This window comes from Centroberyx gerrardi, chromosome 6 (genome assembly GCF_048128805.1).
Source record: "Centroberyx gerrardi isolate f3 chromosome 6, fCenGer3.hap1.cur.20231027, whole genome shotgun sequence".
Lineage (NCBI taxonomy): Eukaryota > Metazoa > Chordata > Actinopteri > Beryciformes > Berycidae > Centroberyx > Centroberyx gerrardi.
In genome coordinates, this window is record NC_136002.1 from 21,006,693 (window position 1) to 21,029,524 (window position 22,832).

General features: G+C 45.7%; 1 protein-coding gene across 1 annotated transcript in view; it reads left to right on the plus strand.

Annotated features, from left to right (window-relative positions):
* The window catches only part of ift80 (intraflagellar transport 80 homolog (Chlamydomonas)), a 36,590-nt gene extending 19,642 nt beyond the window's left edge, over positions 1-16,948 (plus strand). The window contains exons 7-18 of the mRNA XM_071927886.2: positions 5,876-6,055; positions 7,672-7,790; positions 8,152-8,226; positions 8,847-9,010; positions 9,100-9,164; positions 9,869-10,004; positions 10,362-10,509; positions 12,958-13,129; positions 15,144-15,233; positions 15,489-15,661; positions 15,908-16,031; positions 16,206-16,948. Coding sequence (XP_071783987.2) covers positions 5,876-6,055; positions 7,672-7,790; positions 8,152-8,226; positions 8,847-9,010; positions 9,100-9,164; positions 9,869-10,004; positions 10,362-10,509; positions 12,958-13,129; positions 15,144-15,233; positions 15,489-15,661; positions 15,908-16,031; positions 16,206-16,316 — 1,557 coding nt within the window. The 3' untranslated portion in view covers positions 16,317-16,948. The remainder of the gene's footprint in view (positions 1-5,875; positions 6,056-7,671; positions 7,791-8,151; positions 8,227-8,846; positions 9,011-9,099; positions 9,165-9,868; positions 10,005-10,361; positions 10,510-12,957; positions 13,130-15,143; positions 15,234-15,488; positions 15,662-15,907; positions 16,032-16,205) is intronic.
* The last annotated feature ends 5,884 nt before the right edge of the window (positions 16,949-22,832 follow it).

Below are 22,832 nucleotides of genomic sequence, written 5' to 3' on the forward strand. Positions count from 1 at the left end.
CCTTCTACCCACTCTCTTATTCTTCTTAAAGATATTCCGTGGCACTCACTGAGAGAGAGAGAGAGAGAGAGTAGCGAGGGAGGTGAGAAGTGACAGGAGACGAAGGGGACTGAGAGGAGCAAAGAGGGGAACAAGAGTGGTACAGCTATGGTACGTAGGGAGTAGGGAGTCTGGAAGTCCCATGCCACCCTGCTGATTAGCATGTTGTTGACTTGCATCAGGGCTGGAGGGAGCGGAGAGCGGTCAGGGCAGACATATTTAATGCCTCTGAAGTAATGGGGCTGAATCAGCAGATAGCTCCACTGGGAGCCATTAGCCCAAACATGTGTCATTAACCCTTTCCCAGGCCCGAGCTCCACCCACCCCCCCACTCCCCTCAGCCCGGGTCATGCAGGCCGCAGCACTGCTTCAGGTAGGGAAGATACGGAGAGGGGGAAGGGGGAAACAAATCTATTATTTACATACACTGGCACAGTCACACTCTCTCACTTTCTCCTCCGTCTTTCTTTCTAACACTTTTCCTGCTCGCCCCACGGTCCGTCTGCCTCTCCTCCCCCTTTTGCCTATAGCTCTTTGTGTCCGTGGCAGCTTTTTCTCGTAGTGCGCGTGTTGTTTCAATCAGTGTTTCATATGCCAGGCAAGTCTTTGTGTATAACTCTCTCCAGGGCAAGTTTAAATGAGGGTGTTTGATAGTTAGAGTTAACTGTGGGGGAGATATTAAAAAGAAAGAATGAGAGAATAGAAGAAATGAAACACAGTTGGTTATACCTATACAACGAGGAGCAGGTACAGCGTACGAGGGAGAGTGCGCTTTCAGTAATAAATTCGGGTTAGGATTTTGGGGGTCCTCAGAGTAAGAGCTTACTTGCCTTTGAGCGAACTTTTTGCAGGCCTCTCCATGCTGGCTGCGGCTGCAGGGCAACAATAGAGAGAAGCGGCAGGCCCACAACACCTGCCAGTCTTAATGGCAAACATGTGTCGAGAAACGCAGAGAGAGTGAGGAGGAGGAAGGGAGGAGGGAAAGGGCAAGTACGCTCCCTAAAGAGGCTCTAAAGAGGCTCTAAGTTAGTAGATTTCACTGGCTGTGGTGTGTGAGTGTGTGTACATATGTGTGTGTTTGCGTGTGTGCCATTGTGTGCAGAAGAGTCACTATGTCTGTATGTGCCTACGGTTACAGTTGCGTGCTGCGAGCCAGGGTCTGTGGAACATCGCTTAAGTCTAAACTTGAAACAAAGAGAGATCCAGACAATAAAAACCCCAGCCAAACAGGGGGAAGGGTGGAAGAGCAACACTGACAAATTATGTTGTGTAGTAATGCAGCGTCCCACACGGCCATTTCTCCAATTCAACACTCCAGGGTTTGCCACCTATGTGCAGCTAACGTCTGTGTGTCTGAGTCACGTTAACACACACATGTCAACACACACAGGATGCATGTGTGGGTGTTTTGCTTGGTGCTTGGAGTGATCATCACAAGTGTTAGACTCCCAGCCTTGGTCTTCTGCCACGTCCTTGACACGAGTGTGTGTGTGTGAGTGTGTGTGTGTGGGGCATGTGTGTGTTTCTGTCTGTGTTTCGGTGTGTACCCAGGCGTGCATGCACAGCCGTGCATTGCTGCTGTATATGCTTGGTCTGTGTGTATGAGCTCATTGTGAGTTTGAGGGGTCTCCCCCTCTCTCCCCCGCAGCTCAGCTGAGAACTACACGTCATGTCTGTCACCTTCCCTCTGGCCACAAAGCTGCCCATTATGGACAGACAGGGTTCAGTGACCAGAGAGAGTGGGCTCCAGCCAGACGAAGGGCCAGACCCCACTTCCACAGTGCCCCCCCACTCCCCCCTTCCATCTTCATCGGCCTCTGCCCTGATCCTGTCACCCCCCTACTCTCTCTTTCTTCCTCTCCTTTTCTTTTTGCGCTAATTTTGAATCTCCCTCCAGCCTTCTCCAGCAGAGTTCCCAGTGTTTGGAGCAGGGCCAGGTTCATCCCTTGTGGCACCAATAAAACCAGTCAGCAAATCTACTGCCACTGTCTGATTCACCTCCCCCTGCCCCCTCCCCTTCCTCTGTCTCCTCTAATCCCTTTCTGTCTCCTCCATCTCTCTCCTATCCTCCCGTCATCAGTCCTTACCCCCTCCACCTCTTTCCTACCAGCGTTGCTTTAGTTCACGCTGCACACAGCCTTCCACTCAGTCTTAAATTCGTATATTCCATCTTTTTTAGTGAAGAGCTTTCTGAGGCAGCCCCACACTGGGCCAATCTCTTGTTGGGCAGCCCGCTGTTAGAACATCTAAATCCCACACCTGTAGGGAGAGAAATGAGAAATGAAAGACAGGTAGAGCGAGGAGAGTGCTCCTGCGAGGGGGAGAGAGAGAGCGATACGGAGATGTCTTTTGGCTGAATGCTGCTCTGGAAAAGGTTTTGTGTCCCAGGTTTCTCCTCTCCTGGCCTCTCCTGGCCCAGTCTGTCCTCCTCAGGAGAGCTATAGGACTCCCCCCAGTGTCCCATATTCAGTCACTGCCTGACAACTCTGACAAGCCAGAGGATTTTCACCTCTTTTGCACACACATGCACACACCTTCAAGATAGCCATTGCACACTCATAAGAGGGATATGTGAGCTCACATTTATTTCCCCCTGTGTACACACAGTTAAATCAGCCTGATGTGTTATCTTATTTTCGCCCATTCTCACACTTTTTTACACTTTCTCTAACTTGTTCATGCTATCTCTATCTCTTACACACACAGAGAAACACACACACACACACACACACAGACTTATACAGTACATATACACACACGAACACACCCACACACACACACACACACACACACACACACACACACATAATCTCACTTGTTGGCTGGCTGTAGAAGGAGTCAAATGGCCCAATGTGTTAAAAGCATTAGGTAAGCACAAATCCAAAAGTGCTCCTTGGGCTGATATCATATGTCCTGCTTCATTACAGTCTGGTGTATACATTCAGCTACATCTCTGACCCCCCATCCATCCATCCCTCTCTCTTCCATCCCTCCCTCCCCTCCCCCTGGGGTGCTCTAACACAAAGCGGGCTGTCCCAAGATGTTAGCTGAAGAATAGATGGGATCTCTTATTATTGTAAACGCTGGTGCAGGCTGGGCTTGGCGGTGGAGCTTGTCTAAGCACAGCCGCACAGCACGGCACATCCCCGCTCATGTTTGGAAGGGCTATGTGTGTGTGTACATATATATACTATATATATATATATTATATAAGACCTAGGCTAATTTCTGTCACAGGATTTATGAGTGAGGAGGGCTGGAGGTAAAGGAAGGGAAATGGGAGGGAAGAGAAATTAAATAAAAGAAAATGCCACCTTTGATATAAGTTTAACAAGCTATCTCTTGTCCACATTGGTTTTACATTGTGGACATACCCATTTTTTTCACCTGCAACTATTTTGGGTCCTGATATGGTATTAACTGCAGGGAGGGTGCTGACCAACACCAGCTGAGAGGTGTGTGTGTGTGTGTGTGTGAGAGAGAGAGAGAGAGAGAGAGAGAGAGAGAGAGAGAGAGAGAGAGACAGCCAGACAGACAGGGAGAGAGAGATCAAAGCAGTGGGCCTGTAACCTGTAGCCTGCCGACTGTTGCCTCTAGCCCTGTCAAAGGCAGCAGAGAGGAAATAACGCCACACCTCACATCCCGCAGCAGCATGTGTTTGAGGCAGTGGACACACTGAGGCCTTTTCTCTGAGCTTCACCGCAGCGCTTGGCCTGCTGCACCACACTTGTCTCTCTATAGCAGGCAAGGAGGCAGCGCTAGGCTAACATTAGCGCTTTTCTCCCTTCATAAGCAGTTTGCAGTGTGTGTGTGTGTGTGTGTGTGTGTGTGTGTGTGCATTTGTGTGGCAAATCACAGCTGACAAGCCTCTGGCCCAGCTCAGCTCTGCCAGCCACCTGCACCCGAGGCGATGGGGAGGTCAGGGAGGGCGGTGGGAGGCTGGTGGTGATGGTTGTGGAAGGGGCTACAAGAAAAAAAATCAGCACTGGCCATGCTGGAATGCCTGATGTGCACAGCAGGGAACAAGATGAGCTTTGGGTGAGGGAGAAAGAGATGAGAGGTTGGGGCGCAGACAGATAGGGTGGGGCAGCGGGTGGGGGTGCTAGAAAGCAAAGAAACAGTAGTGAGTCTATGGGATAGAAAGTCTCTGTGCCACTGATCTAGTATAGCCAACTGTGGTTAGTTAGTTAGTTAGTTAGTTTCGTTTATTATCCTTTCGGAAATTCTCTTTGTGTCTGTGGCAACTGTCAGACAAATACAACCACAACAGAAAGGACATTACAATTAAAGACAGACATTTAACAACAAAGTGCTCCACATCAACATCACCAACAATCAAGAATTAAGTACAACAAAATGCAAGTGACACACACCTCATATCATCAGGATTTGTTTAACAGAGCTATACTGGAAGGTATAAAGGATCTCTGGGCACGGGAAGTCCGCAAAGGCGGTACCCTGTACCTCCGTCCTGATGGTAACAACTCATATTCACCATAGAGAGGGTGTGATACATCACTGAGGATTGTCCGCCCTTTCCCCACCACTCGGGACTCACAAAGCATTGTCATACTATGTTGTTGACCCGCAATCTTCCTAGACATATTAACAATCTTACTGAGTTTGTTCTTATTAACTACAGACAGTGAGAAATACCAGGCAATAAAGCAGAAAGTTAGAATACTCTCCACAAATGAACGATAAAAGAGAACCATTATATGTCTGTCCACTCCAAACTGTCGAAGCTTCCGCATGAAGTGTGGTGTGAATCTTACAAGTGATCAGGCCTCTAACACACATACAAACACGCACACCGTCACCCTGGAAGACAACAATTCGAAAAGCCTCAACTGCTGTTAGACCCAGACTGTCTCAGCTCAATCATGTGTTCTTTGACAGGGTGGATTTGAAAAAGCAGGAGTTCAACAACAGAATAGCCTTTGTGTTGTGATACTCTGCACAAGACTTGGGGGACGGGAGCAGAGGAGGACAATGGGGGGGAAAGGAAAATTGACTGGAAAGAGAACAAAGAGAAGGGATTAGATAGAGAAAAGGGATAGCTGGGGGAGAAATGGAGGATTGCTTGGGTGAGACAAGAGGGCAACGCTGTAAGGGGGCAGATGGAGAGAAGAAAGACGGGAGAGGTGTTTTTGTCGTAGATGCTGTGAAGAACTGCGTGTCTCTCAGCTGTTTCTTTGGCCGTCACTGAGTCTCATTTACAGCGTGGAGCCTGGCTGACGCAGCACAGTGCACAGGGAGAAAAACTCTTCTCTCTCTTTCTTTGTGCCTGTTTTTCTCTCTTTGCCTCTCTATCTTTCTCCCCCCCTCCCTCTCATTTCTCTACCTCTCCTAAACCTTTTCTCATAAAAAGAAAAGGAGAGGTCTTGGTAATCAGTTTTTGGCTCAAGTTTGGGGGCTCATATGTAAACCCTCCCTCCTCCTCCCTGTACCCCCCCCCCCCCCCACTCCTCCTCCTCCTCCCTTCTTCCCTGGATGTAATAGATGAGGATAGCAGAGCGTATGTTTACGAGCGCGAGTGCTGGACTTGGCAGGGCCCAGCGCTCCTTCAGTGTCTCACAGTTCATCACAGCTCACTGACTGACTGACTGGGCCCCTGTCTCTCTAGCATAGTTTACATTACATGCACACACACACACATACACACACACTCACTCATACATGACTGAGTCTCTTCACTCTCACCGCTTCCCTCCTCGCAGCTTCTCATTGTTTCTATGTCCCCAATCGCCCCCCAGGTAATTGTTTATGATTGTAGATAAATGTCCATAGCCATTAACCATATTGTTCTCCCCCCTCTCTCTCTCTCTCTCTCCAGTGGTCCTATGCATTGGAGAAGCCCAACACAGGCAGCGTGTTCAGCTTGGCCTGGTCTGCAGACGGCACCCAGCTGGCTGGGGCCTGCGGCAACGGGCATGTCGTCTTTGCCCATGTGGTGGAGCAGCACTGGGAGTGGAAGAGCTTTGTGATCACCCTTACCAAGAGGAGGACCATGCAGGTATGGAGCGACACACACACACACAGGTGTATTCATATGTGGACGTGTTTACAGTGTAGTGGCACGCAAAACGGAGCCACCTATAATAGACATTTTCCCCTTCTCCTTTTTAACTTTACATATGGGTACACTGGGATCACAACACTGGACAGGGGTTCAACGTTTTTCAGTCAGAGATCCAAAGAGAGAAGATTCAGTCTTGTCCTGGGACTCTTTTAGTAATTGTAACAGTTAAGTAGTATTTGCAGAGTGATAACACATGTAAGTGAAGTGATAAAGGCACAGTGATAAAAAGCAATGACAGAAACACAGAAAGAAGAGAAACAAATTTAAAGTTTGGGGGGCTTCTAAAAAAATGGCACCTCAAAAAATAGAATTCTGTTATGTGTGGATGCGAAAGAAACAGGCTTGTGATCTGTTTTAAGTTCTGAGTATTTTAAGAAATACTGCTTTACATGTTACATGTGTGCTTACGCTTTTTCAAACAAAGACTACTGAAATACGCAGTGTCTCTCTCACAAAAATGCTTGATCTTGACCAGGCAAACATTCCCAGGGCCTGGCTCAGTTGATCATCCAGCGTAGCGAGTGGGAATAAGTGTTGTGATGCTATAGGCAGACAGTGGAGAGGTGAAGTGAACAGGCTGTGCAGAGAGGCAGACGGTTCCCAGGCCCTGGCTACTTACGGCCATACATTATAGTGGGACCCTCCCAGTGTGCCAGGCAGCCCTGCAGTGACAATGACCAGCCTGTCTAGCTGCCTCCCTCGCTCCACCACTCCACTGTTTAAACTCACGCTAACCACAAGGTAGCGTTTACACGCGGTCAACACACCCACATGTACATATACACACACACATATACTTTCTGAGAGACACAGTGATACACACACACCCCTACCGAAACAAGGTCACACACACGCATGTGCACAAACGCACATGTACACACATTTGCCGTAGTGCAGTTTGTGTAAACCAAACAAACTTGGGTCGTCAGCCATTTATTTTCAGCCTCGCAGGCTTTTTTTTTTTTTTTCTTTTTCTCTCCTCCCCCTCTCCTCCTCGCAGTCCTTTTTAAAAGTGCACATCTGCCAATGGTTTGTGAATCAGCCGGCTAAATTTACCACCTTGCGGTCAAATGTTTTTTATTCCTGGTTGCGTTGCGTGTAAATTTGGCTTGCTGGAGGGGGCAGAGGAGGAAGATTTGTAAAGCTGTAAAAATAACCCCACCTTTCACCTGGTGCTGGAAAAGGCCCTTTCATTCATTCACAGGCAGAGCTGGAGGGGAAGTATTTATCTATGCAGGTGAAAAAAAGAAGTACCAACCAGTACACACACACACACACACACTCTAAACAGTGAAAGCAGCTTTCTCTGTCCACAGTTGCCCTACGTATGCATACTGTAGACCGTTTCCTGTGTATATTAAGAATAAATACTCTCTCCTGTGTACGTGACTGTGTTCAGCCCTCTGTTAGTGAAGCCAGTGTCTGCCCTTTGTTTGTGTGTTTAAAAGTGTTTGTTCAACGGTATAAAGTTTACGCCTGTTACTTTTTAGGACTCCATTCACTTGCTCCCATCTGTCCCTCTCCCTTCCCCTTGTTTCCCTTTTTCTCAGGTGAGGAACGTGGTGAACGACGCAGTGGATGTGTTGGAGTTCAGGGATCGGGTCATCAAGGCCTCTCTGGCCCACGGTCACCTGGTGGTCACCACCTCTTTGCAGTGCTACGTCTACAAGTCAGTAGCCCACTTCCTCCGCCCTTCCCTCGCTCCTCTCCTCCACTCCCCTCGCTGTCACCGTATCACTATGACGCTCTTTCTTTGTGTCAGTCCTGTGCGTATCTGTTCCTGTCCATCACTGCAGTCTTTCCGCTCTATCTGTGGATTTATCTCCTCTCCTTTCCTTTCCTAATGGCATTTCCTTCATGTTTTTTTAACTTTTGTTTTAACTTTCTTTCAGTCTATTCTTGGTCTTTTTTTGTGTGCCGTTTTCTCCGCAGCGCTTTAATGTGATGCAGCACTTTTTGTATAAGATGTTTGCGGTCTCAGTAATTTTGATGTGTGTTTGTGTTGTTCATTTGTGTCTCTATGTTGACAGCTCTAGGAACTGGAATACGCCTCTCATCTTTGATCTGAAGGAGGGAACGGTCAGCCTCATCCTGCAGGCAGAGAAGTGAGTCTCTCCATTCCAGTAGCAGTGCAGTGAAAGGCTGTGTGCAGAGGGAGAACAGGCTGTTGGATCATCTATCAGCCTCTCTAATGCTTCATTACTCCACACTGACCACTCATCAAGCAGCAAGCCAGACACGCACACACACACACACACACACACACACACAAGGAGCGTGTTCCAGCTTAGCCAACCCTGTCATACAGTAAGGCTGAGAGTGTAACCACAGGGGGAAATTAGCTTGATATGGAGTAGGTCTTGTGCAATACTCCAGTGCAGTGTCCCTGACAATCAGCGTCGAGCTAAATAGATTACTGGCCACTCTGTAATCACAGTTGAGGCTTACCGAGTAAGTCAACGCTGCGTTAATGCACATTACATGTTCAAATTACCTACTCGTGTCAGTTGATTAACTCTTTTGCTCTCTTCATTCCTTTACTCCTTGACATTTCATCTATCCCTTTCTCTCTCCTCGCTCCCCTCTCCACGCTGCCCCACCCACCCACATATACAATCATACGTATACACACGCACACACACACACACGCACACTCCTGTCTCTCACCCACTTCATCTGGCCACCTCTCACCTCTCCTCGCCTCCTCTCCCTCTCCCTCTCCCAGACACTTTCTGCTGGTGGACGGAGCGGGGTTGTATATGTTCTCCTATGAGGGTCGACTGGTCTCCTCCCCCAAGTTCCCTGGGATGAGAGCCGACATCCTCAACGCCCAGGCTGTCTCCCTTAGCAACGACACCATCGCCATCCGAGACAAGAGCGACGAGAAGGGTCTGTCTGCTCAACTTTTTGGGTCATAATGGGATAAATAGGATAGAATGAGCCGTTTACTATGGTCTCTTTTCCTCTCTCCTCACCAGTCGTCTTTTTGTTTGACGCCCTTACGGGGAAAGCCCTTGGCGACGGGAAGCCCTTGACTCACAAGGTGGGTAATCGTTTTCTCTTGCTGCTCTCTCTCTCTCTCTCTCTCTCTTTCTCCTCCACCCCCTCTCTCTCTGTCTCTCTCTCTCTCTTTCTCCTCCACCCCCTCTCTCTCTTTCCCCCTCTCTCTCTTTCTTTCCAACACTCCAAATAGGCCTAGGTGAGGGGAACAGTCTTTTCAGAATGGATGTCTCTGTGCTAAAAAAGAAACTAACACATATCCAGAAGGGGGAGAGAAAATAAAGAGACAGGAAGAGAATGGGGGAAGGGTTTTCGAGTAAAACTAAGAGTGAAAGAGACAAAAAGAAGGAATGAATTAGAAGAGAAGGAGGACGAGGAAAAGAAGAAGTGGAGGTAGCCAGGCTCAGCAGTTACTGTTTGTCAGCATGGCTTTGTCTGCCAGTACTCCACAGCTCCAAGACACTGCACTGGAGCCAGCTGGCTCCGGCCAACAAACACACACACACACACACACACACACACACACACACGCACACACAACGTACTCACTCACACACACACAGACACACACACACACACTCTCTTTTGGCAAAAAGGCTGTTGGGTCACAGTACTAACCCCTCACACCCTTTCCTTTCTTTTCGTGATCTTTTGTCTCCCTTCCATCATTCACTCCTCTGCTCCCTTTCACCTTTGTGCTTGTGTGTGTATGTGTGCGTGTGCTTGGGTGTGTTTGTTCATATGTAGCTGGAGGTGGTGGAGATCGCTCTGGACCAGTGCGGTCCGTCTAATGAAAGGAAGATCGCCTTGATAGACAAGAACCGTGACCTCTACTTGACCTCTGTACGCCGTCTTGGACGAGAACACAAAATCTGCAAGATTGGTGAGAAAGGGAGGAGGGAGTTCGCTTGGCAAGACGAGCAGTGACTTTCTTTTGTTTTTATACTCTTTTAAGACATTGGTGTCACTGCGATTAATCATATAATTAATTCATTTGAATGCCTGTTACCTTCATGCAAACCCATTCGTTAAAAGGGAAATTTGGACTGTAAGAAAGTATGCTAGAAAATCAATAATGGAAAATCAAAAAAAGGAGGTGTCATTTTCAGCACAACTGTGAGTGTAGTTAGGGACAATATGTCATTATATATGTTACAAACACAGCATTAACGCAGTGAGCTCTTTTTAACGAGTGTAGCCAACATTCTTATGTGTGTTGTATGTCTGTTGTGACCTGTAGGCACCATGGTTCACACTATGGCATGGAATGACGCTGCTAACATCCTGTGTGGTATCCAAGACAACCAATTCACAGTGTGGTACTACCCCAGTGCTGTCTTCACTGACAAGGAACTGCTGCCCAAGGCACTGTACATGAAGGATGGCAGGTAGACACACACTGTCCTTTGCTCTCACCTTTACATGGCATTTTAGGCATTCAGCTGATGCTCTTAACCAGAGTGACTTACAAGTACAACACTGGAATAAGCTTTAATTTCAAGCCCACCAAAATTGCAAGCAACCAGTAGTAAGGAGTGCAACAGTCATGGAAGAGAGAAGTATTAGGAAAAGAAATAGAATAAGTGCTAAGGAGTGAGATAGAAGGCATTTTTTTAGAGCAATTAGAGTGATTCAGTGGGGAGGTGATGTGAGGTACATTTTCCAAACTGTCTGCTTATAGCCATTTAGCAGCAGCTTTTTTGCGCCCTGTTTTGTGAGCATTTGATACAGCCACGTAAGCATTTTGTGCTATGAAGCACCTTCACCCTCCGGCTCATTCCCCCGAAGTGCAACAGAGAGCGCTTTAGGTGCTCTTTTGTGCCAACAGCCATCATACTGTGCAACGCTTCCTGCCCAAACGGCCCCAGCCTCAGCCAACTCAGGGGGTGCTGAGGCAGAGTGCCTGCACTGTCTATACAAACTATCTTGGACTACCGTCGCATTCCTTTGCTCTCAACTAATCTATACAGCATTTGGGTACACAGTTTTTGATCTGTACATTTGTCTGTATATTCTCTGCGTATGAGTCCATATGAGTACATGTCTCTGGATACTTTTTCTGTAAGTATGTGACTTCCAGCCACAAATATGTTCCGATTATGATAGTGATAATGAGAACAGACATAAATGCACATGTGCATGGCACATTGTCACATTTTTGTACATATGGTACTTCCATCTGGAGTTTTTGATAAGCTAGACAGCTAGAAAAGTACATTTTTAAATTTGCACATTCTGTACATGTTTCTAGATCTGTACAGTGAATATATTTGATAAGGTGTGTAGTAGACGAGCAGATTTTTGCACATCCTGTATATATTCAGTAATTGTTTTTCTTCATATTCTCATATTGCTATTATTTATAATATATTGCTTATAGATCTTATAGATTTCTTGTAATTTTTCACTCATTCAATTTCATACTACAGATATTTCACTTTTTTGGTAGATTCTCATATTGTACATATACTTTTTTTTCTCTGTCTCATTAACTTCTGCTGCTACTACTGCAGCTATTTTACTCCATACTTTTTTCATACATCCATGCATTCATTCATACATTTCTACTTAACATGTTCAAGTTTTGTTGTTTTGATGTTTAAACAACCCTGATTTGCTTTATTCTTATTTTTATTCTTTTTTTTTTTTTGCTGTATCCTATTACTATTTGCTGCTACAATGGTCCAATTTCCCTAGGTGGATCATTAAAGTTTCATCTTATCTTATCATGTGGTTTATATACATTGGGGACACCAAACCGCAAGTGAAAGCAACCAATAAGTTGCAAATACAAAGACTATACTTTGGCGTACACATATTTATTAAAATGTGCATCCAAATGCATCCATTTGAAACATGTACATGGAAGTGTTTCTCATAGGTTCTTAGGATATTTGTAGTGGAGGGCAGGTTGGAACACATAAGGTGCAAAGCAGTACTTTCAATATGTTTTATCAATTCAGGGAATATATCGGTGGGCCACCACAAATTAGCCTGTGTATGGGAAATACTGACACGTATAGCACACATGCACACATACATATACATACTGACAGAAATTACACAGTCAATTAATTGATTGTTGTGTTCTTTATTAGAGTAATCCATCATCTTCTACATAAATGTTAACATGTGTTAAAATCAATATTTCACTTTGTTGTAACATTTTGCATTACCCTATGTAAGTTATTGAACAGTCAGTCTCCTGCCCCAGCTGCACTAGGGATTTACCACCAGCATTAAAACTTTTTTCAGACTCTCGCTATCAATAATTGCAAACAGGCAAGCTTATTTCCTGGAAATTACAACTATGGACATAGAAAAAAAATGATGTCAGCGTCCACATCACCATAGTTTTTATATTGATTAGAAGCATTATTTTTAGACTAGGTGTTCAGAATGAAAGCAACTGACATAAGATACAATGCAAGCAGGGAAATGAATGAACCTTCTATGTTTCCTGGAAACAATGGCTGATAAAACCCCAAATTCACCAACCACTTCCCCTTCTTACCCAGCTGGATTTTCCAAATAGAAAAGAACCTCCAAGTGGTTGGTTGCCTACCAAAATGTTTGGAAAAGTAGACAAGCTTACTAGCCACATCCAGAGTTTACCAGCAGTTGGCTGTTGGCCGGTGATAATTTCCCATCCTGATAGTACGGACACTCAGGGCAGCCAAACTGGCAACTAACTGTTCATGAGTTGATGAGTTCATGGAAAACTATGAAGTGAAAATGTTTTAGAAAAATTAAACATTAAATTCTGTGTGTATGTGTGATTTTGTCCTCACTCTCTTGTGTGTGTGTGTGTGTGTACATGTGTCTCCCCTCCAAAGTGAGTTCAGCCGTGCGCCCCACATTCTGAGCTACGTGGGCACCAAGGTGACAGTGCGCCAAGGAGACGGTTCACTGATCTACAGCAGCGTGTCTCCCTACCCGGCCCTGCTCCACGAATACAGCACCTCCGCACGCTGGGAGGATGCACTGCGCCTCTGCCGCTTCGCCAAGGTACGATACCAGTGCATGTCGATTAACACGTAACATACATGTTTAATCTGATCTTGAAACAAATGTTCATTTATTCTCCCACGCAAGAAATAATTTATCAATTTGAACTCGGCTGTACCTCTGAGATCATTCTTGTGTTTCCTCTGAGTGTGTGTGTACACTTATTTGAAGTGGGTCGCTGCATGTTATAGGCTCACAAAATGACTGAATACGCCAGTGTGCATTATTTATTAGCATCAATTATTGAATTTAGTCTATTTGACATTTTTATTTATATAGTTGACCTCAAGATAGTGTGACGTAACCTGCAGTGTAGGACTTTGACGCTGTCCAGGCTCCTGTGGTGTGTGTGTGCGTGTGTGTGTGTGTGTGCATGCGCGTGTATGAGAGAGAGAGAGAGAGAGAGAGAGAGAGAGAGAGAGAGAGAGAGAGACAGAGTCTGAAGAGAGAAGGTAGTGGAGAGGTTTATGGGACCAGACCAGCAGGCTTTAATTAGCCCTCAATTAGCCTGGTGACACCATTTACCGGATTTAGCCCCCCTAGACCTCACTCATAAATACACACCCCAGCGCACACATGTGTATATGCTACACACACATACACGCACACAGAATGCAACGAGAGCCTCTATAGTGTGTCTTTGCATGGGCAATGATGCAATAACCACAACCCTGGAGAGATGGATGGCTAGTAGAGAGAGGAGGGTGGGAATAGAGGGATGAAGAGACTGAAAGAAAGAGAGAGAGTCATTGGTTTTAAGAGGCCCCCCCTCCTCCCCTCCCCCTTCTCCCTCTACTTCTGGTAAGAGTTTGGTGGCACTGTGGCTTTTCCCAGAATCATTGTAGTTGTTGTCAGTAAGCCCTCACCTGAGGGGGGTTGCTATATATAATATTATATATCTATATATAAAATTATAATACACACACACACACACACAATCACAGTCAAGCATAGGTGCACATCTACAGATAATGCAACACCAATAAGCTGCAGTACATACACATTTGAACCAAAGGAAGATTTAGCCTAAAATTCTGATCCATGATCTATTTTTTGGATCAGTCTGACCTCAGGCAGAGGATGACAGTGTTATTGTTGCTTGTTGCCCAGAGTGGTTTCTGATTAGAGCTGTTTGTCTTAGTGATGGACGGTGATTAGAGGGGGGATTACAGAGCGGTGACTCCAGTGTGGGGTTAGCTCAACTGTTGGTCAACTGGTGGTTTAGGCTCCTCCTAATGAATGCAGCTGCACAGAATAAAGTGGTGACGTATGTGTTTACATTCATAGATGTTGTGTACAACAAATGTCTGTGTTTATGTTTGTTTTTGTGCGTGTCTGTGCGTGTGTGAGTGAGTGTGTGTGTGGGCATGTGTGTGTGTGTGTGTGTGTGTGTGTGCATGTGAATGCCCTGCAGTGTGATTGTAATGAGGCCAGTATGCTGGATGTGAGCAGACTGGTAATGGGGACCCTGTCACGTTAGAGACGCCATCGTAATGACCACCCTGTCCCTTTTAATAGTGCACACACACCTCTCAGTACCCCGTCCCTTTGATAGCAAGTGACACATTTGGAGCCGCCACTGAATCTGCCATTCCCCTCATGCTATCCTCTATCCTTAATCCCTCGCCTATTAGAGGCTGTCACCATTTAAGAATTTATTTTTAACTGACTTGCCTTTTTGAATAAAGGATTTAAGAAATTGATAAATACAAATTATGTTCCGATAATATTGGAAGTCTTGCTGATAACAGCTTTAGACTCTTACATTCACATTTTCACATGCTTCTCAGAGTTTACAAAGTGCTTTACAAAAGGCATAAAGGCAAGGAATAGAGAATGAATAAATGTAAAGGAATAAATATACAGGAAAATAGTTATATATATGAAAACAAGAAAAAAATAATAAAAATTGGGCAACAGTTTTATAAAATAGTTTTAAGGTAAATATGCTGGATGGCGAGATATTGTATTGTCCTTTAAAGCTGCTCATTGCCCCTGCTCCCCATCTCCATAGGACCAGTCTCTGTGGGCGTGTCTTGCTGGCATGGCAATGGCCAACAAGGAGTTGACCACAGCGGAGGTGGCCTATACTGCCATTGGAGAGGTAAGAGTATCAGCCAGTGAACTCCCCCTGTCTTTTAGGCAGCTGTTCAAAATCCTGTGAACAGACACGTTAGGTTAAATTAGATTAAACTTTAATGATCCCCGTAAGCAAATTGGGTCAAAGGGAGCCATTACAATGACTCTCGCTGTCACTGTTTCTCTCCTGTACAACAATTTATCTTGCTTTTCCTCTTCCCCTCTCTCTCTCTCTCTCTATCTCCCCGTCTCTCTTTGTCCTGTCCCTCCCTCCTCCCAGGTTCCTAGGGTGCAGTATATCAACTTTATAAAGGAGCAGCCGTCTAAGGAGTCGTCTGTGGCCCACATGCTGCTGTTTAGTGGTCAGGTCCAGGAGGCTGAGGCCACTCTGTTACAGGCTGGCCTCATCTACCAGGCCATACAAGTCAACATCGACCTCTCCAACTGGGAGAGGTACAACTCTGTGTGTGTGTGTGTGTGTGTGTGTGTGTGTGTGTGTGTGTGTTTTATGGTACAGCTGGAAGGAGCGGGACAATATGAGTGCCGGGGGAGGATGCCTTTTTTAGGATTAGGTGTAAAATTAGCGTGTGGTTAAGGTTTGGGCGAGGGTTATGGTGAGGCATGTTTGTCCATACAGGGTGGGATGTGTGTTCAAAAATGTGATTGTGTGTTAGTCAGTATCTTGTTGGCTGTCTCCAGGGCGCTGGAGCTGGCTGTGAAACACAAGACCCATGTGGACACTGTGCTGGCCTACAGAGAGAAGTTCCTCCAGAAATTTGGCAGGAAGGAGACCAACAAGAGATTCCTGCAGTACGCTGAAGGGGTAAGCGAGGGCAACCTGTCTGCTGCACTGTATTATCTGAGTTTAGTGTAGTGTAGTGTGACTAGTTCAGTTGGTGTGCTCAGTTAATCCCACGCTGATCAAGGTAAGAGTGCCCTGGCCTATCTCTTCTCATCCCTCTCTCTCTCTCTTTCTGTCTCTATCTCTCTCTCTCAGGTTGAGGTGGATTGGGAGAAAATCCAGGCGAAGATAGAGATGGAGCTGTCTAAGGAGAGAGAGAGGGCCGCTAATGCCTCTGTCAGGAGCAGCCTGGCCTCGCGACGCTGATGTTCGGGAGACCCTTCTCTAAAACGACAGCTTTGCAGAAATTGATTCCCATGTGTTTTTGACATTTGGTGGATATTTAGTGGTTTGGCTCAGTCTCAGGGTAATGAAACATTTTCTGTATATGAGGGACAATGTCCACCATCAGGTTCAAGCATTAAAATACATTAAAAAAATGGGAAAGTTGGACATATGAAGGTTAGAAGGGCATTAGGAATATGACGGTCTTACGCAGTTTTACACTACAGTCTTGTGGTGTATGACATGTATATAGCACAGTTGCACATCAACATTATTTATGCCATTCTGTTACTGTGTGCGCAGACTGAGGGTGATTTGACTCATGGAAGTTCAATAAGAATGTCCATATTTCTCTGAGACAACACCGTTATGGCCTTTCTGTCATATCAGCTTCTCATTCAGACTATTCAGTGTGTCTCATAGTTCAAAGCTGTTCATTCTCTTTTGCCATTTGGTCAAAATTAGCTCAGCATGGTCAGTTTCCCGTACTGAACATGATATATATCTTTTCATCTTTTCGTCTTTTGTAATTAGGTGTTTGCGTTTGTGTTTTTGTACGGATAGATATTTTTACAATGTGTAATTCCAAAGCCTTGCTCTCTGTAAATGCTATAATGAATGACAGTTAATAAAACAGATGTAAATATATATTCAACCAAATCTCCTTAGTTTTTATGCGTTCTGTCTTTTTGGTATTCCTGTTGCACCTTCCTGTTGCTCGGTTTTATACAAGGATCTTAGAATATACTGTATGTGTGTGTTGCTTTGTCAGTTTGATACATAGATCATAGAAGGTATTTGTGCGCGCTTGTGTGGTTGAGCGTCCAGTATATCTATGTGCTTCTCTGTGAGTTATTCCTGTATTTCCTTTTCTGCTGAGGTGTGAAACCAACTGCTTGCCATGCAGCTCCACCCCCTGGTTGGCAGAAGGCCAGTACATCAGTGGACCATTATAGCCTATCCATCTCCTCTAGTGGCCCAGGAGGGACAAACGAGAGAGAAGATCTGTCTCGGGACTGTCCAGGAACAACTGCTAGACCATATCACAGAGATGTGGACAGATATGGTAGAAACTGATCGGCCTAATCCCTGAAACTGTGAGTGGCCACAGATGCTAAAACATCAGAGAACGGAATGGATGTAGGAAAATCTATCAATGGGTTCATTCTCTCTCTCTCTCTCTCTCGCCATAGCTCCCTTTTTTTTTTAGCAGCTTGCATCTTAAGTCTCTCTCTCTCTCTGTCTCTCTCTCGCCAACTCCATTTTTCCTCCTTTCTTTCTCAGCCTCTTCACTAACTGTGTGATAAACCATAGTCTTCTGAAAGTGCCCCCTTCATCATTCATCCAAGAGGAGATTTATCAGTGAGGAGTCAGGTTTCACATGCATTACCACTGGAGAGAGGCTGCACATTCACATTGAAACAGATATGTGCATGAAATGTGTATGCGCTTCCCCTTTGACTCTACACTATATATATTATACATATATTGTAATACACATATTGCACCCAATTCATCAAAGTAGTTGGGATTTTTATCATATTGGTAATGGTATATATTTATAGATTCTTGCGGAGGAGTAATGGATGGAAAATAATTCTTATAGCAACAGTAGATGTTATGAGCTCAGTCATAAGCTGAGAATAGAAAAGTCGTGTTTAGGCTATCAGTTGTGGGACTTCAGACTTTCAGTGGTGACAGTTGGGCAATGAATGGACTGTTAAAGTATTCAATAAAACTGCTGCATATACCCTGAAGATACCCAATAGATACACTTATTAAAGCATAATGCTGTAGATCCATATTAAAAGACCAGCAAGTTCTCATATATTGAATTGATGGCCAAACAGTGCAGCTCTCCCAAGAATACACTTCCTGGACATAATGTGGAATTTATGAGGAGGATAATGCTCATTGATTTGACCTTAGTTTATCTTCTGTTTGGTCCAGTAAGCAATAGAATAACCGCACTATTGGCACAAATTCTAATGTTGCTTACACCAAATCCATTTTGTGTGTGTGTGTGTGTGTGTGCTTTGTCTCTGTGTTTATCAGTGCGTGTGCGCCTGTGCTTTTGTCTGTGTGTATGTGTGTTTTCCTGTATGTGTCTTTGTGCATGTGTATGTTTGGATTTGTGTGCATTTGAGGAAAAGGGAGAAACAACTACATCGCTGCCCTATACCCTACCAGGGACTCCTGCAAGCCTCGAATGTCCCAGCTTTACACCATCTGATTAAAGTTTAATGCTGGGAACTCTAGAAGACTGGTTATGCCCTCGGCGCCCAAACTCACTCTTCCAGCTTAGACAGAGGAGCTGGGAGTCCTCGGTGAACTGCAAGGACAGAGAGAGAGAAAGAGAGGGAGAGGAACCCAACATTCACACCTCTTATGGTTTGGACAGCACTCAAACGCGGGCAATATGTGATGCATCTTGGTGTCATATGCTCCACCCCATCTACCCATCAGTGGGTTTTAAGCATGGAATTTAATGCTTTTAAGTGCAAACTCCACCCACCCACAAATTTCCCCTCTCGAAAGGAAAGCCATCAGTGGTGTTCAGTATTGACTCTGCCATCATGGCCTCGCAGTATTGGATTACACAAGCCACTACAATCACACTCAGACAGACTTTCGCTGTTTGTAGCAGTAGAAAAACTCTAGGTCGCCCTTTGTAAGGTCGTATGTAGTTTTGTGGATACAGCTGCTTCAACATCAGAAGTTCTTCGTGTGGGTTAATGTAGCTCTCTTTGCTCTTTGTTTAATAGCAAAATAGTTGACAAAGTGATGCTTACTCACTTACACTTACTCTGCCTGGTAGTCCAATGGCATAACGAGTGTCCATCGTTTTCTCTAATGGCTGATGACCACTTTGAAGCTCTTCAGATAAATCAGTTTAGTTCATCCGATGTGGTGGGCCTGGGGTGCGGGGTGGGGGGTGGGGGGGTACGTAATTAGTTTAGACCTGTACAGACATTATGGATTATAACAGAACCAGCGAAGAAAGGATAGGTGATTAAAGCAGGACATATCCAAAGAATGCACTGTCCCGTTCAGAATCAGGTAAATAAATGAGTCTATTTGCTTGCCCTGGGTAGATTTGTTTGTTCTGCTGGATAGATATTCTCCCTGTAATGGACTTGTCTGCTTCTCAGTTGGCCTGGGACTAATGATACGGTAACATTTCTTCTGCGGGTCTGGGCTGGAGAGAGGATGTGGCAAGTGTGACTGTTTACCACACACCCAATTAACGTCTAAGTAAAGGGATGCCTAATACCAAATTGAGCCTTTTCCATATTGTAGCATTGTGAGCCATTTTAATGGACAATGACAATTAATGCCATTAGCTTCAGTCCAGGTAAAAGAGCCACTAAGTCTATTGCAATTAAGCGTTTAGGGGTCAATTTGGTTTTTGGCACTTAGCAGTGAAAAAGCTGCTACTTGTCTCCTTCTTAGCCACATTAGTCAGAAACAGACATCAATTAGGAACAGGTAAACACTGATTATCAACATTACTAATACAATAGATCCAGATATTCACTGGTGTATGTGTCTGTTTCTCAGTCTGCATCTCCAGGCTTCTAGTCTGCCAGAATGCCAAAGAAATTACTGTCTGCTGTGAGCCCACTGTCTGAGCCTGCTATGTCTGTCTCATCCTTGTTTCCTGTCAGTTGTCCCCTTGTCTTTTTTTTTTGTCTGGTCTGTGCTGTGGAGCATTAATGCGGCTCGGGGCGGCGGTTGTGATCTTGTCTGACATGCTTTCGATCATCAGAATACAACTTTGTTTCTTGGCAGCTTACACCATATCAGTATGCCAGCTGTAATCTCTGCCCTTGTCTTCTTGAATCCGGAGCCTGGGAGACACTGATATATGTGGCCTCAGGCAGAAAGGCCCCTAGGATTTTAAGAGCATTTTAAAAGTGGTATTTTCTTGGTGAGGCCTCGGCTTTTGGAGTATAGGCCTATCAGACATGGCTCAGGTCACTGATTAAAACACGCTCATCTTTCAGCTCTCAGGGCAGTGTGTGTGTGCGTGTGTGTGTGTGTGTGTGAGAGAGAGAGAGAGAGGGAAAATTGCTTTCATGCTGATAACCTATATTGGGTAAATTAACTTACTGATCAAACTTGCCGATAAAAATATGTGCCATGGAAAATATTGAAATTTGTATTCACCCCAACATCCCTGAGACTATTAAATAATTGCTTTTCCAGCTCACATTAAAGGCTACTGAGAAAAACAATGTAGGTAAACAATTTTCCTCTATCATTGGATGCAAATTCGATATAGAATAGAATTTTTTAAAAGAATAAAGGGTCTTTCAGGCCCGGCAGACTATCCCTGTCCCGAGATTTTGCATCAAGAAAAGGACATGAGGAATTGGGAGAAGGGAAACTGTCTCACGGTGCCACTTAAAATTGAGGCGCTGAAGTAAAACATAATGCGATTGTACCGGAGCCAAATTAGCTGTCTCAGACACAAAAAGCGTCAATTTCAGCAGCCTTCTCTTACTTTATTATCTCCTTTATTCAACCCAAGCGGTCATTTGCATACAAAAGGCGAATAATCCCCTCTAATCTTACAAAACACGCACATTTTCTCAGTCCCCTCCTTTATTCTAAACATTCAGCATTATAATTGCACTTGAGTTTATACTCTGCAAGATAATTACCCTGCTGATATTAAAATAAGAATAGCCTATTGTCTCTGTAGCTGTGCCAATTTTTTATGTTCCGTCAGACAGAGTTCCGAGATGTCCTTGGGCTGTGTTGCTGTCCTGACACCTCCAGGACATCCCGTCTCTGCTCTGCGGGTCTCGGTCCCGCTGCCCTCGCTCTGCCGGGACCGCTCCTCTCGTTTTCCGACAGCAAGTTATCATCCGACCGGTCTCTGTGCATCTCCTGCATGCTCTCCTCATACGTGGGCAAATATTTCACCTCGTCGTAGGCTGGCAGGCTCGGAGAGGCGAAGTCCCCGAGGCTGTACTCGGGGTACCGGTCCAGCAGGGAGTCCTGGGACGCGGATGTGTTCCCGTGAAAGAGGGAGGGCTCCTCGGGGCGGTCGGGGTGCGGGTGCCGGCGGGGCCGCGGGCAGATGATCCGCTGGATGAAGTAGCCCATGGCAAAGAGCAGCAACAGGATCAGGATGCCCGACAGCTTTCGCGTCACCCAGCCTACGTTGTCGAAGAATATGTGGATGGGGAGCTTGCAGCAGCGCACCGTGGAGCTGGCGCTGCCGTTGCCGTTGACGACGGGCGGGCAGCACTGCTGGCCGTCGCCGCACTGGACCTCCCCGCAGCTCCGGAGGGCTTGACAGGCGGAGATCAGACATGCCGACAAAAAGGTGCCAGTGGTCGCGCACGTCCTCCTGCCGCCGCCCGGTAGACGGGGCATCATCTCTGGATCTACGGGGATGGATGGTACTGTGTGTGTGTGTGTGTGTGTGTGTGTGTGTGTGTGTGTGTGTATGCGTCCTCCGTGCGTGCAACCCTATTGTTGTAATGATAAAGTCCGTTCAGGTGTTACAGGTCTGCCTTTTTCCAGCTGTGCACTGCTCTCCTCCGCTCTCCCAGGCACTGCAGCGCGGAGCGGGACAGCAGGTGCCCCCCCGCCGGGCTGCTCACTGAGGACGACCTGTCTGCCGTGCGAGTGGAGGAGAAGCCCCCTCGCACGCTGTCCAGCGGGAGCACAGATGAGAATCATGAATAATCTTACATCATTATTACACGAAGAGATTTTTTTTTCATTTCCTTTCCTTAGCATGCCCGTTGCCCAGTGCAACCCACAAATTGGTGATTATTGGTTGACTCTGACAAATCTGACCTTACCTGAACTGTCCTGCAGAGGTTCCCAAACTTTTTTCATATCAAGCACCAACCAAACAAATACACTTTAGACTGCAGACCCCCATCTAATAAGACTTTCCCACATGGTACCCCATCTGAAAAGATTTTCATATGATGTAGTAGAGAATTATATACATGTCTATGCTATAGGTGGGGTGATAACCACAGTAGGGAGAGTGAAACCTGTGGTCATCCTTGTGCAGTCAAAAGTCACAAACGTCTTGCCTGTGAAATAACAGTGAAATTAAACTAGTCCTCACTTCAGGGGGCCCTGGAACCCTCTCAAGGACCCCCAGAGGTCCCCAGACCCCGCTTTGGGAACCACTGCCCCACAGGACTGAACCATCCTTAAAACATGTAGCCTCAGTGAACCTTGCATGGTAACAGCGCCAGATGTAACTCGTAAGGGTGATGGCCCCGATATAAGGCGCCAACAGATCTACCCCTCTCATAAAAAATGAATAGTTCTTGCAATGTGGGTTGTAATGGCCCCCCATTAGAAGAGTGTCTAGATTCACATTAGTGCAGCATCACCCCGGAGAACCATGTGTCTGCAGCATTGAAGAACATAACCATAAAACTTAATCTCCATCTTAAATGATAGTCTCCGCGCCCAATGTGTTAATTTACACTAAAGATGTCCCATTGGATAGCCTCC